Here is a 13,808-nt window from a genome sequence, read left to right on the forward strand (position 1 = left end):
CAACGAGAGCATACAGGTCGCAGTGGTTGGTAGTATATGTGGCTTTGTTGACAAAACAGATGGCACTGTGATAGACTACATCCAATTTGCTGAGTAGAGTGTTGGAGGCTATTTTGTAAATGACATCGCCAAAGTCAAGGATTGGTAGGAGAGTCATTTTTATGAGGGTATCTTTGGAAGCATGAGTGAAGGAGGCTTTGTTGTGAAATAGGAAGCCGATTCTAGATGTAATTTTGAATTGGAGATGCTTAAGATGCTTAAGATGCTTTCACATTAAGTGAGTCTGGAAGGAGAGTTTACAGTCTAACCAGACACCTAGGTATTTGTAGTTGTCCACATATTGTAAGTCAGAACCGTCCAGAGTAGTGATGCTAGGCGGGCTGGCAGGTGCGGGCTGCAATTGGTTGAAGAGCATGCATTTAGTTTTACTAGCATATAAGAGCAGTTGTAGGCCACGGAAGGAGTGTGTGGAGGATATAGGAGTATATATGGCTAATAGATGTGCAGCACAGGAGGTTGGTGACCTCTTAATTGGGATGGACGGGCTCGTGGTAATGGCTGGACCGGAATTGGGGGAATGATATCAAATACATCAAACAAATGGTTTCCATGTGTTTTTGATGCCATTCCATTTGCTCTGTTCCAAGCATTATTATGAGGAGTTCGCCTCTAGGTAGACTCCAATGATGTGTAACATCCAAATAATGTGAGTATAATGTGTAAATCAGGCAGATAATTATACTGTCTCCTCTGTGTGTTCCAGGCGTTCACAGGGAACAGTAATGCAGACAGTGTGGTGCAGTTTAAACTGCAGCAGCCAGTCTTCGCCAGGTTCCTGCGGTTACTTCCTCTAGATTGGAACCCCAACGGGAGGATAGGTCTGAGACTGGAAGCCTATGGATGCCCTTACAGTAAGTACAACCAGTGGAGTTTGACAGGACATCATTACCTCTTAACAGATATGGGCAACTCCCTAAAGTCCCCAAGATCAATTTCCCCCCTATATACAGTATATATCATGCATTCAGTATTCAGACCCCTTGACTTTTTCCACATTTTGTTACGTTACAGCCTTATTCTAAAATGGTTTAAATTGATTGTTTTTTTTCTTAATCTACACACAATGCCCCATAATGACAAAATGAAAAGTGATTTGTAGAAATGTTTGAGGGCTCAGGGCCAGACACAGATGCAGACACGGGAGGCAGATTGTTTGAGTATTTGATATGTATAAGTTCCAAAAAGGGTAGGCAAGAGAATTGTCGTGGACAGGCCAAGGGTCAAAACCGGATCAGAGTCCAGGAGGTATAGAGTGGCAGGCAGGCTCGAGGTCAGGGCAGGCAGGCGGGTACGGAGTCCAGAAAACAGGCAAGTGTCAAAACCGGGAGGACTAGCAAAAGAGAGAATAGCAAAGCAGGAGCACGGGAAAAACGTGCTGGTTGACTTGAAAAAGACAAGACGAACTGGCACAGAAAGTTAGGTAACACAGTGATAAATACACTGGGGAAAATAAACGACACCTGGAGGGGGTGGAGACGATCACAAGGACAGGTGACACAGAACAGGGTGTGACAGTAACCCCCCTAGGGGCACCACTTGCTGTCCTACCTGGGCGCATACCTGGCTGACCGGGGTACCGGCGGTGAAAATTGGCAATGAGAACTGGGTCAAGGATGTCTTTAGCAGGAACCAAGCACCTCTCCTCCGGGCCATAACCCTCCCAGTCAACCAGGTACTGGAAACCCCTGCCCCGTGGTTGAACCCTCAGGATGCATCTCACCGTATATGCTGGCTGGCCATCGAATACCCGGCGGGGAAGGATGGGCCTAGAAACAGAGGACTGTGAGACAAGGGCTTAATCCTGGACATATGAAAAGTAGGGTGAACACAGAGGGTACGGGGCAACAACATATGGACAGCAGTGGGACTAATGACTCTAGAAATGGGGAAAGGACCAATGAAACGGGGAGAAAGTTTACGGGATTCTACCCGGAGGGGTAGGTCCCGAGTGGACAACCATACCCTCTGCCTGATCCAATAGCGAGGAGCCAGAGTCCGGTGGTGTTCTGCTTGTCAACGATACCTGGAGGTGGTCTTGAGAAGAACCGCCCGAGCTCTTCTCCAGGTACACCGATTGCGGCGGACGGACATCTCTGCTGAATGTATGTTGACCTCCACTTCTTGCTCTGGAAAGAGCGGGGGCTGATACCCTATGGAGCATTCGAAGGGGGATAGTCCAGTAGCCGAGCAGGGGAGAGTGTTCCTGGCATATTCCACCCAGACTAGTTGCCAACTCCAGGTGGTGGGGTTACTGGCAACAAGACACCGGAGTGCCGTCTCCATATCTTGATTTGCTCGCTCCGTCTGGCCGTTAGATTGTGGATGAAACCCAGAGGACAGGCTGGCTGACGACCCGATAAGAGTACAGAACGTCTTCCAGAATTGGGACGAGAACTGAGGACCTTGGTCTGAGACAATGTCATCCGGGAGCCATGAATTCGGAAGACATGCTGCACCATAAGCTGGACCGTCTCCTTGGCTGAAGGTAACTTCGGAAGAAGGATGGACATAGGCGGCCTAGGAGAATCTGTCAACCACCGTCAGGATGGTGGTGTTGCCATCTGACGGGGAAAGCCCAGTGACAAAATCCAGGGAAATATGGGACCAGGAGCGATGAGGGACAGGGAGTGGCTGTAGGAGGCCAGAGGGTGCTTGCCGTGCAGTCTTGCTTTGTGCGCACCATGCATGTGGCGACAAAGGCCGAGACATCAGGAACCATGGTGGGCCACCAGAACCGTTGATGGAGGAAAGCCCGTGTTCAACGAGTACCAGGATGACAGGTAAGCCTGGAGGAGTGAGCCCATTCCAGGACCTGAGACCGGACTGAATCAGGAACAAACAGCCAGTTAGTTGGACACCCCCCCCCCCCCCCCCCCCCCCCCAGGGTCCGTCTGGGAACACTGTGCCCTGCGAACCAGAGCCTCAATTCCCCAAACAACAGAAGCCGCCAAGCAAGAGGCAGGGAGGATTGTCTCAGATTCAGAGGGAGTGGCAGTGGAACTGTACAGACGGGATAGAGCGCCCGGCTTCACGTTCTTTGACCTTGGTCGGTAGGAGATGGTGAAATTGAACCTGGTAAATAGCAGAGCCCAACGAGCTTGCCTTGGGTTGAGGCGCTTGGCAGTACAAAGGTATTCTACATTTTAATGATCCGTCCATACCAGGAATGGATGTTCCGCCCCTTCCTGCCAGTGTCTCCACTCCTCCAGAGCCATCTTCACAGCTAGGAGTTCCCGGTTTTCAACATCATCATTCCTTTCCGCAGAATTTAAACAATGGGACATGAAGGCACAGTGAATAAGCTTTTGGTCCTGAACGGATAGCTGGGAAAGAACGGCCCCTACTCCCACGTCAGAAGCATCAACTTCCACCACAAACTGACAAGTTGGGTCCGGATGGATGAGGATAGAAGCAGTAGTGAATTGCTGCTTAATTAAGATCCCCAAATGCCTTGTCTGCTGCTGGAGACCATGTGAACGGTACCTTGGGAGAGGTGAGTGCAGAGAGGGGAGCCGCCAGGTTGCTGTGGCCCCGAATGAAACTGCGATAGAAATTAGCAAAACCCAGTACCATTGGAGCTGCACCCTGGACGTGGGCTGTGGCCAATCCACCACCACCCTCGCCTTCTCTGGATCCATCTGTACATTCCCCTCAGCTATAATGTATCCTAGAAAGGAGATAGTGGAGCGGTGGAACTCACACTTCCCTGGAGAGGTTCTAAAGCTGAGGAGAGGAGTGGTAGAGGGTACCGATTAAAAAAATAAATAATAATAATATTGTTGAGACCCTGGCAATCTTTACATGGATGCAGGGTCTTGTCCTTTTTCCCCACAAAGAAGAATCCTGCGACGGCAGGATAGGCAGAAGGACGAATGCTCCCAACAGCCAGTGAGTCCTCAATGTACTCCTCCATGGCTTTAGTCTCAGATTCGGACAGGGAATAGAGCTGGCCTCGAGGTGGTGTGGTGCCCAGAAGGAGGTCAATAGCACGAGCTTTGCTGAAAACCTCCAGGAGGTCATGATACTCTCCGGGCACGGCAGAGAGATCCGACGCCGTACTTAATCTTGGAGACAGACGTTTCAGGGATGGCTGCGCCGCCTTTGAATGGCAAAATGGGCTCCATCCGAACAGAATGGAACCCGTAGTCCAGTCAATATCTGGGTTGTGTTTTTGGAGCCAAGAAAAAAAGAAAACAACAGGTATGTGGGGAGACTCAATGAGGAGGAGCTGAATTGACTCACTGTGGTTTCCAGATACCCGCATATTTAGGGGAATTCTGCTGTGTGTGACTCTACCAATGGCGTGACCTTCCAGTGCCCTGGCATCCATCTGAACAGAGAGGAGTTGAGTATTGATACCCAGTTCTGATACCAGGGTAGCGTCCATAAAACCCTAATCTGCACCAGAGTCAAAAAGCACCCGGAGAGACTTAGACTGGTCTCCCCACAGCAAGCTCACAGAAAAAGGAGTATGGGTAATGGGACTTTGACTGGGAACCCTCTGACTCACCAGAGTGCTTGTACCTACTAAGGTGTCTGGTCTCTTAACTGGGCAGGTGGCTATATAATGTCCTACAGCTCCACAATACAGACAGCAATTGGAGCTTAGCCTGCGGGAATGCTCCCTAGGTGTTAACCTTGCCAGTTGCCCTTCCCAGTTGCCTAGGTTCTGGTGTGTCAGACTCACCCGTCATCGATGATTCTCGAGGAGGCTCGTGTGGCTTCAGATCCTCTCTGAAAAATATCCTTTGAGGACTTCCAGATACCTTCGACGATGAGTGAGCCACTGTGGATGAACGAGTGTGACCCAGGCCAGACCTCCTCTCACTCCTGCATTCCCTTAGCCGCCCATCAATTCTAATGGTGAGGGCAATGAGGGAATCAAAGTCCACCGGCAATTCCCGAGCAGCTAGCTCATCCTTTATCACCTCAGATAGTCCGTGAAGGAAGGTATCGAAAAAGGGACTCAGGATTCCAGGCACTCTCGGGGGCCAATGTGCAAAAATCAACAGCATAGTCTACCACACGATGGGAATCTTGATGTAATTCAAGACGTTTAGGGGCCACCTCTCTCCCTGATACCGGAGAATTGAACACCTTCCTCACCTCTGCCATGAAATCCTCCAGATGATGACAAATGACGGATTGTTGCTCCCAAACAGCCATCACCCAGGAGAGCACCCTTCCCGACATTAATGTAGTAATATATGCTATCTTAGATCGGTCCGAAGGGAACGAAGATAACTGTAGCTCAAAAATAAGGGAGCATTGAGAATAAGAACCCCGGCAGGTACCAGGAACCCCAAAGTAATGCTCCGGAGGAGGTAAGCGGGGTTTGCGGGGAGCGAAGTAGGCTGTACAAACTCAGCACTCATAGAGAAAAAGTTACTGGGTGGTTTGGGGTTCTCAGAGGTGGTAGGCTGCCTATGAGCTAACTCCCTGATTTGCTCCATTATAGCCTTAAACCCCTGGTCGTAGTGTTCTGTCGGGGAACGAAGCCCTTCCTGAAGTAGCTCCTCATGCCTCCCAGTGGTGGCTCCCTGCAGGGAGACAGCGTGGCGGAGCTGGTCCAGGTCTGCTGGGTCTGTCATGGCCAGTTCGTACTATAAGGGCTCAGGGCCAGACCCAGATGCAGACACGGGAGGAAGATGGTTTGAGTATTTTATATTTATTAGTTCCAAAAAGGTAGGCAAGAGAATGGTCAATGCAAATTAATTACTTAAAAATCATACAATGTGATTTTCTGGATTTTTGTTTTAGATTCTGCCTCTCACAGTTGAAGTGCACCTATGATAAAAATTACAGACTTCTACATGCTTTGTAAGTAGGAAAACCTGCAAAATCGGCAGTGTATCAAATACTTGTTCTCCCCACTGTATACAGAACCATATAGCGCAATACAACGTGACTGTGACTGCACTAATTTGAGAACAAAGGGGTGCTGCCGCACGTGTATATCACCATCTTCAGTACAGGCTAAAACGGCACAATTAACTTGAATACCTCTAAACAGTGAAATACAGTGTAATCAAATCATTTCATTTATCACATGCGCTGAATACAACAGATGTATACCTTACAGTGAAATGATTACTTACAAGCCCTAACCAGCAGTGCAGTCATACAGTTGAAGTTGGGAGGTTTGGGAAGTTTACATACACTTAGGTTGGAGTCATTAAAATTCGTTTTTCAACCACTCCACATATTTCTTGTTTTAACAAACTATACTTTTGGAAAATTGGTTAGAACATCTACTTTGTGCATGACACAAGTAATTTCTCACAAAATTGTTGACGGATTATTTAACTTAGAATTCACTGTATCACTATTCCAGTGGGTCAGAAGTTTACATACATTAGGTTGACTGTGCCCTTTCCGGTAGCGGAACCCCTCGACAACATTCCGCTGAAAAGGCAGCGTGCGAAATTCACAAATATTTTTTAGAAATATGTAACTTTCACGCATTAACAAGTCCAATACAGCAAATGAAAGAAACTTCTTGTTAATCTACCCATCGTGTCCAATTAAAAAAATGCTTTACAGCGAAAGCACAACACATGTTAGATCACCGCAAGTAAAAAAAACACAGCCATTTTTCCAACCAAAGATAGTCACAAAAAGCAGAAATATCGACAAAATGAATCACTAACCTTTGATGATCTTCATCAGATGACACTCATAGGACATCATGTTACACAATACATGTATGTTTTGGTCGATAATGTGCATATTTATATCCAAAAATCTTAGTTTACATTGGCGCGTTACGTGCAGTAATGTTTTGATTCCAAAACATCCTGTGATTTTGCAGAAATACTCATAACATTGATAACATTGATAAAAGATACAAGTGTTATTCACATAATTAAAGATAGACTTCTCCTTATTAATGCAACCGCTGTGTCCGATTTCAAAAAAACTTTACGGAAAAAGCATAATCTGAGAACGGCGCTCAGAGCCCAATCCAGCCAGAGATATATCCGCTATGTTGGAGTCAACAGAAGTTAGAAATAACACTATAAATATTCACTTACTTTTGATGATCTTCATCAGAAGGCACTCCCAGGAATCCCAGTTCGACAATAAATTACTGATTTGTTTCATAAAGTTCCATAAAGTCCATCATTTATGTCCAAATAGACACTTGTTGTTAGCGTGTTCAGCCCAGTAATCCATCTTCATGAGGCGCGAGCACTTCGTCCAGACAAAAACTCAAAAGGTTCTGTTACAGGTCGTAGAAACAAGTGATTCCATACATCGCTTGAATCTTTAGAATGTTTTTAACATAAATCATCAATAAGGTTCCAACCGGAGAATTCTATGTCTTCAGAAAAGCACTGGAACGAGAGCTAACTCTCTCGTGACCGCGCGTCATGAGACCAAGGCACTCTACCAGACCACTGATTCAAACAGGTCTCAATAGCCCCTCCTTTATTGTTGAATCCTCAAACAAGTTTCTAAAGACGGTTGACATCTAGTGGAAGCTGTAGGAAGTGCAACTTGACTCCTTAGACACTGTATTTGGTAGGCCAAGCTTTGAAAAACTACAAACCTCAGAGTTCCCACTTCCTGGTGGATTTGTCTCAGGTTTCCGCCTGCCATATGAGTTCTGTTATACTCACAGACATCTTTCAAACAGTTTTTGAAACTTCGGAGTGTTTTCTAGCCAATAATACTAATAATATGCATATACAGTGCCTTGCGAAAGTATTCGGCCCCCTTGAACTTTGCGACCTTTTGCCACATTTCAGGCTTCAAACATAAAGATATAAAACTGTATTTTTTTGTGAAGAATCAACAACAAATGGGACACAATCATGAAGTGGAACGACATTTATTGGATATTTCAAACTTTTTTAACAAATCAAAAACTGAAAAATTGGGCGTGCAAAATTATTCAGCCCCTTTTACTTTCAGTGCAGCAAACTCTCTCCAGAAGTTCAGTGAGGATCTCTGAATGATCCAATGTTGACCTAAATGACTAATGATGATAAATACAATCTACCTGTGTGTAATCAAGTCTCCGTATAAATGCACCTGCACTGTGATAGTCTCAGAGGTCCGTTAAAAGCGCAAAGAGCATCATGAAGAACAAGGAACACACCAGGCAGGTCCGAGATACTGTTGTGAAGAAGTTTAAAGCCGGATTTGTATACAAAAAGATTTCCCAAGCTTTAAACATCCCAAGGAGCACTGTGCAAGCGATAATATTGAAATGGAAGGAGTATCAGACCACTGCAAATCTACCAAGACCTGGCCGTCCCTCTAAACTTTCAGCTCATACAAGGAGAAGACTGATCAGAGATGCAGCCAAGAGGCCCATGATCACTCTGGATGAACTGCAGAGATCTACAGCTGAGGTGGGAGACTCTGTCCATAGGACAACAATCAGTCGTATATTGCACAAATCTGGCCTTTATGGAAGAGTGGCAAGAAGAAAGCCATTTCTTAAAGATATCCATAAAAAGTGTTGTTTAAAGTTTGCCACAAGCCACCTGGGAGACACACCAAACATGTGGAAGAAGGTGCTCTGGTCAGATGAAACCAAAATTGAACTTTTTGGCAACAATGCAAAACGTTATGTTTGGCGTAAAAGCAACACAGCTCATCACCCTGAACACACCATATCCACTGTCAAACATGGTGGTGGCAGCATCATGGTTTGGGCCTGCTTTGCTTCAGCAGGGACAGGGAAGATGGTTAAAATTGATGGGAAGATGGATGGAGCCAAATACAGGACCATTCTGGAAGAAAACCTGATGGAGTCTGCAAAAGACCTGAGACTGGGACGGAGATTTGTCTTCCAACAAGACAATGATCCAAAACATAAAGCAAAATCTACAATGGAATGGTTCAAAAATAAACATATCCAGGTGTTAGAATGGCCAAGTCAAAGTCCAGACCTGAATCCAATCGAGAATCTGTGGAAAGAACTGAAAACTGCTGTTCACAAATGCTCTCCATCCAACCTCACTGAGCTCGAGCTGTTTTGCAAGGAGGAATGGGAAAACATTTCAGTCTCTCGATGTGCAAAACTGATAGAGACATACCCCAAGCGACTTACAGCTGTAATCGCAGCAAAAGGTGGCGCTACAAAGTATTAACTTAAGGGGGCTGAATAATTTTGCACGCCCAATTTTTCAGTTTTTGATTTGTTAAAAAAGTTTGAAATATCCAATAAATGTCGTTCCACTTCATGATTGTGTCCCACTTGTTATTGATTCTTCACAAAAAAATAGTTTTATATCTTTATGTTTAAAGCCTGAAATGTGGCAAAAGGTCGCAAAGTTCAAGGGGGCCGAATACTTTCGCAAGGCACTGTATTAGCATCTGGGACAGAGTAGGAGGCAGTTCACTCTGGGCACGCTATTCATCCAAAAGCGAAAATGCTACCCGCTGTCCCAAAAAGGTTAAAGAGCAGCAGTAAAATAACGATGCTATAAACAGGGGGCACCGGTACAGATTCAGTGTTTTGGGGCACCGGTTAGTCAAGGTAATTGAGGTAATATGTATATGTAGAGTTATTAAAGTGACTATGCATAGATAATAACAGAGTAGCAGCGGTGTAAAGGGGGGCAATGCAAATTGTCCTCGGAAGACATGTGATTAGATGTTCAGTAGTCTTATGGCTTGGGGGTAGAAGCTATTTAGAATTTTCTTGGACCTAGACTTGGCGCTCCGGTACCACTTGCCATACGGTATCAGAGAGAACAGTTTTTCTTAGACAATTTCTAGGTCCTTCCTCTATACCAGGCGGTGTCAGAGGTCCGGGATGGCAGGAAGCTTGGCCCCAGTGATGTACTGGGCCATACACACTTCCCTTTGTAGTTCCTTGCGATTGGAGGCCGAGCAGTTGCCATACCAGGCAGTGAAGCTCTCGATGGTGCAGTTGTAGAACCTTTTGAGGATCTGAGGACCCATGCCAAATCTTTTCAGTCTCCTGAGGGGGAATAGGTTTTGTCGTGCCCTCATCACGAATATCTTGGTGTGCTGTGGACACCAAGGAACTTGAAGCTCTCAACCTGCTCCACTACCGCCCAGTCGATGAGAATGGGGATGTGCTCAGTCCTCCTTTTTCTGTAGTCCACAATCATCTCCTTTGTTTTGATCACATTGAGGGAGTGTTTGTTGTCCTGGCACCACACGACCAGTCTCTGATGTTCTCCCTGTAGGATGTCTCGTCGTTGTCTGTGATCAGGCCTACAACTGTTGTGTCGTTGGCAAACTTAATGATGGTATTGGATTCATGCCTGGCTGTGCAGTCATGAGTGAACTGGGGGTACAGGAGGGGACGGAGCCCGCACCCCTGAGTGACCACTGTGTTGAGGATCAGAGTGGGTGATGTGTTGTTACCTACCCTTACCACCTGGGGGCGGCCCGTCAGGAGGTCCAGGATCCAGCTGCAGAGGGAGGTGTTTAGTCCCAGGGTCCTTAGCTTAGTGATAAGCTTTGAGGGCAGTATGGTGTTGAACGCTGAGCTGTAGTCAATGAATAGTAGTCTCACATAGGTTTTCCTTTTGTCCAGGTGGGAAAGGGCAATGTGGAGTGCAATAGAGATTGCATCATCTGTAGATCTGAGTAGGCGGTATGCAAATTGGAGTGGGTCTAGGGTTCTGGATAATGGTGTTGATGTGATCCATGGCCAACTTTTCAAAACACTTCATGGCTGCAGACGTGAGTGCACGGGTCGGTAGTCATTTAGGCAGGTTACCTTAGTGTTCTTGGGCATATGGACTATGGTTGTCTGCTTGAAACATGTTGGAATTACAGACATGTTGAAAATGTAATTGAAGACACTTGCCAGTTGGTCAGCGCATACTCTTAGTGCACGTCCTGGTAATTTGTCTGGTCCTGCAGCCTTGTGAATGTTGACCTTTTTAAAGGTCTTACTCACATCGGCTGCGGAGAGCTTGATCACACAGTCTTCCGGAACAGCTGATGCTCTCATGCATGTTTGTGTTACTTGCCTCGAAGCAAGCATATAAGGAATTTAGCTTGTCTGGTTGGCTTGTGTCACTTAGCAGGTCTCGCCTGTGCTTCCCTTTGTAGTCTGTAATAGTTTGCAAGCCCTGCCACATCCGACGAGCGTTGGAGCCGGTGTAGTACTTTTTGAGCTGAAAACTGTTGTTCTGATTAAATAAGCAATAAAAACTGGCCTTCTTTAGACTAGTTGAGTATCTGGAGCATCAGCATTTGTGGATTTGATTACAGGCTGAAAATGGGAGGCCCCAGTGCACAACTGAGCAAGAGGACAAGTACATTAGTGTCTAGTTTGAGAAACAGAAGCCTCACAGGTCCTCAACTGGCAGCTTCATTAAATAGTACCCGCAAAACACCAGTCTCAACGTCAACAGTGAAGAGGCGACTACGGATGCTGGCCTTCTAGTCAGAGTTGCAAAGAAAAAGACATATCTCTGTCCAGTTTATGTGTTCTTTTGCCATCCTAATCTTTTATTTTGATTGGCCAGTCCGAGATATGGCAATGCACTGGGGGACATTATCCTATACCAATATAGGGTTAATGATATAATAACCAAAACAGAGGTAGCCAGCTCACAATTGCTAGCTCGCAGTTGAAACTACTAATTAGCATAACCATAAAAATGACATTATCTTCACAGAGTGCATCTGCAGACAAGATATGAAATATGAACTAACATGGCTAACACAATGAAAGCTAACTGGTGGGAAAACACAAGGATGGCTGGAACTTTCTCTCACTACTCACGAGCTGACCTTCTCTGAGCTGGAGACAGTATGCTCTGCTCCACTTCACTGGTGGGTGGAGCTCCAGCTCTGATATGATGAACTAACATTATTGAAATGATTACCTACAAATACTTCAGAATTTTCTACTGCCAGCCCTGAATTCACTATGTTAATTCACTCCTAAGAAAGTCTCAATACTTAACTTGACTATCTTAACTCTCTCTTACATACATATCTTACCCAGACCTAACAGACATGATACGAGATGTGTAGGGGTGTTTAGCCACTCCATCAATAGAGGATCTGGCTAGGTATAACCACTAATAACAAAAAAACTCTAGTCCCGTACATAAATGATGAAAAGGGTTCTCTGCTCGAGTGGAGAAGAGAAGCTGCTGTCCGTAACATCCTGGCATAGCTACAGCTCTGATATGATTATCTACAAATACTTCACAGCCTTTTGTACACTATGAGACTTGAAAATTGAGCTAAGGTGCATCCTGTTTCCATTGATCATCCTTCAGATGTTTCTACAACCTGATTGTGGAGTCCACCTGTGGTAAATTCAATTGATTGGACATGATTTGGAAAGGGACACACCTAAGGTCCCACAGTTGACAGTGAATGTCAGAGCAAAAACCAAACCATGAGGATGAAGGAACTGTCCATATAGCTCCGAAACAGGATTGTGTCTAACCACAGATCTGGGGAAGGGTACCAAAACATTTCTGCAGCATTTAAGGTCCCCCAAAACACAGTGACCTCCATCATTCTTAAATGGAAAAAGTTTGGAACCACCAAGACTCTTCCTAGAGCTGTCCGCTCATCCAAACTGAGCAATCTGGGGAAATGGAAGGCATCAGGGTTGACAGAGCTCCAGAGTTCCTCTGTGGAGACGAGAGAAACTACCAGAAGGATAACCATCTCTGCAGCACTCCACCAATCAGGCCTTTATTGTAGAGTGGCCAGATAGAAGCCACTTCTTAGTAAAAGGTACATTACAGCCTACTTGGAGTTTGCCAATAGGCACCTAAAGGACTCTCAGATAATGGGAAACAAGATTTGCCCTGAATGCCAAGTCTGGAGGAAACCTGGCATCATCCTAGCGCTGTAGCACGGTGGTGGCAGCATCATGATGTGGAGACTAGTCAGGATCAAGGGAAAGATGAACACAGCAAAGTAAAGATATCCTTGATGATAACCTGCTCCAGAGCGCTCTGGACCTCAGACTGGGGCGAAGGTTCAATTTCCAACAGGAAAATGACTCTAAGCCAAGCCAAGGCAACGCAGGAGTGGCTTAGAAACAAGTATCTGAATATCCTTGAGTGGCCCAGCTAGAGCCTGGACTTGAACCCGATCGAACATCTCTGAAGAGACCTGAAAATAACTGTGCAGGGACGCTCCCTATCCAACCTGACAGAGTTTGAGAGGATCTGCAGAGAAGAATGGGAGAACCTGCCCAAATACAGGTGTGCCACGCTTATACCGTCATACCCAAGAAGACTTGAGGCTGTAATCGCTGCCAAAATTGATTCAACAATGTGATTTATTTCATTATTATTCTTTTTTTCATTTGCAAAAATTCTAAACCTGTTTTTCATTACGGGGTATTGTATGTAGATTGATGACGAAAACAAACACTTTTATCCATTTTAGAATAAGGCTGTAATAAGGTTCTGAATATTTTCCGAATGTTGTGTATGTGTGTGTACATTTATTTTGTTAGACTCTTTCACTCAGATATCATATTAAAAACTGGAAACCTTTCTCTCCAGCCTATGGTAAAATGTGTGGAATTGCAGGACTTTAGCTGTAAAACTGCACAATTTTCTTTCTGCCCCTTTGAATTTCTTTTTTTAATTGCATGACATTAGTTAGACAAGTGCAAAATCTTCTCTCTGCCCCATGGCAAAATGTGTAGAATTGCACCAAACTTATTTTAAAACTGCAACATTTTCTCTATGCCCAATAGGAAAATGTGCAGATTAGCAGGAATTAAACTCTGAAACAAACCCCCAAAATACTTAGGGCCCCTAAAA

The 13,808-nt window shown here is 45.4% G+C and overlaps 1 protein-coding gene across 1 annotated transcript in view; it reads left to right on the forward strand.

Moving 5' to 3' along the window:
• Positions 1–13,808, forward strand: part of LOC139422762 (contactin-associated protein-like 4) — a 217,192-nt gene that overhangs the window by 60,371 nt on the left and 143,013 nt on the right. The window contains exon 4 of the mRNA XM_071174090.1: positions 764–911. Coding sequence (XP_071030191.1) covers positions 764–911 — 148 coding nt within the window. The remainder of the gene's footprint in view (positions 1–763; positions 912–13,808) is intronic.

This window comes from Oncorhynchus clarkii, chromosome 12, assembly GCF_045791955.1.
Source record: "Oncorhynchus clarkii lewisi isolate Uvic-CL-2024 chromosome 12, UVic_Ocla_1.0, whole genome shotgun sequence".
In the NCBI taxonomy this organism is placed as follows: domain Eukaryota; kingdom Metazoa; phylum Chordata; class Actinopteri; order Salmoniformes; family Salmonidae; genus Oncorhynchus; species Oncorhynchus clarkii.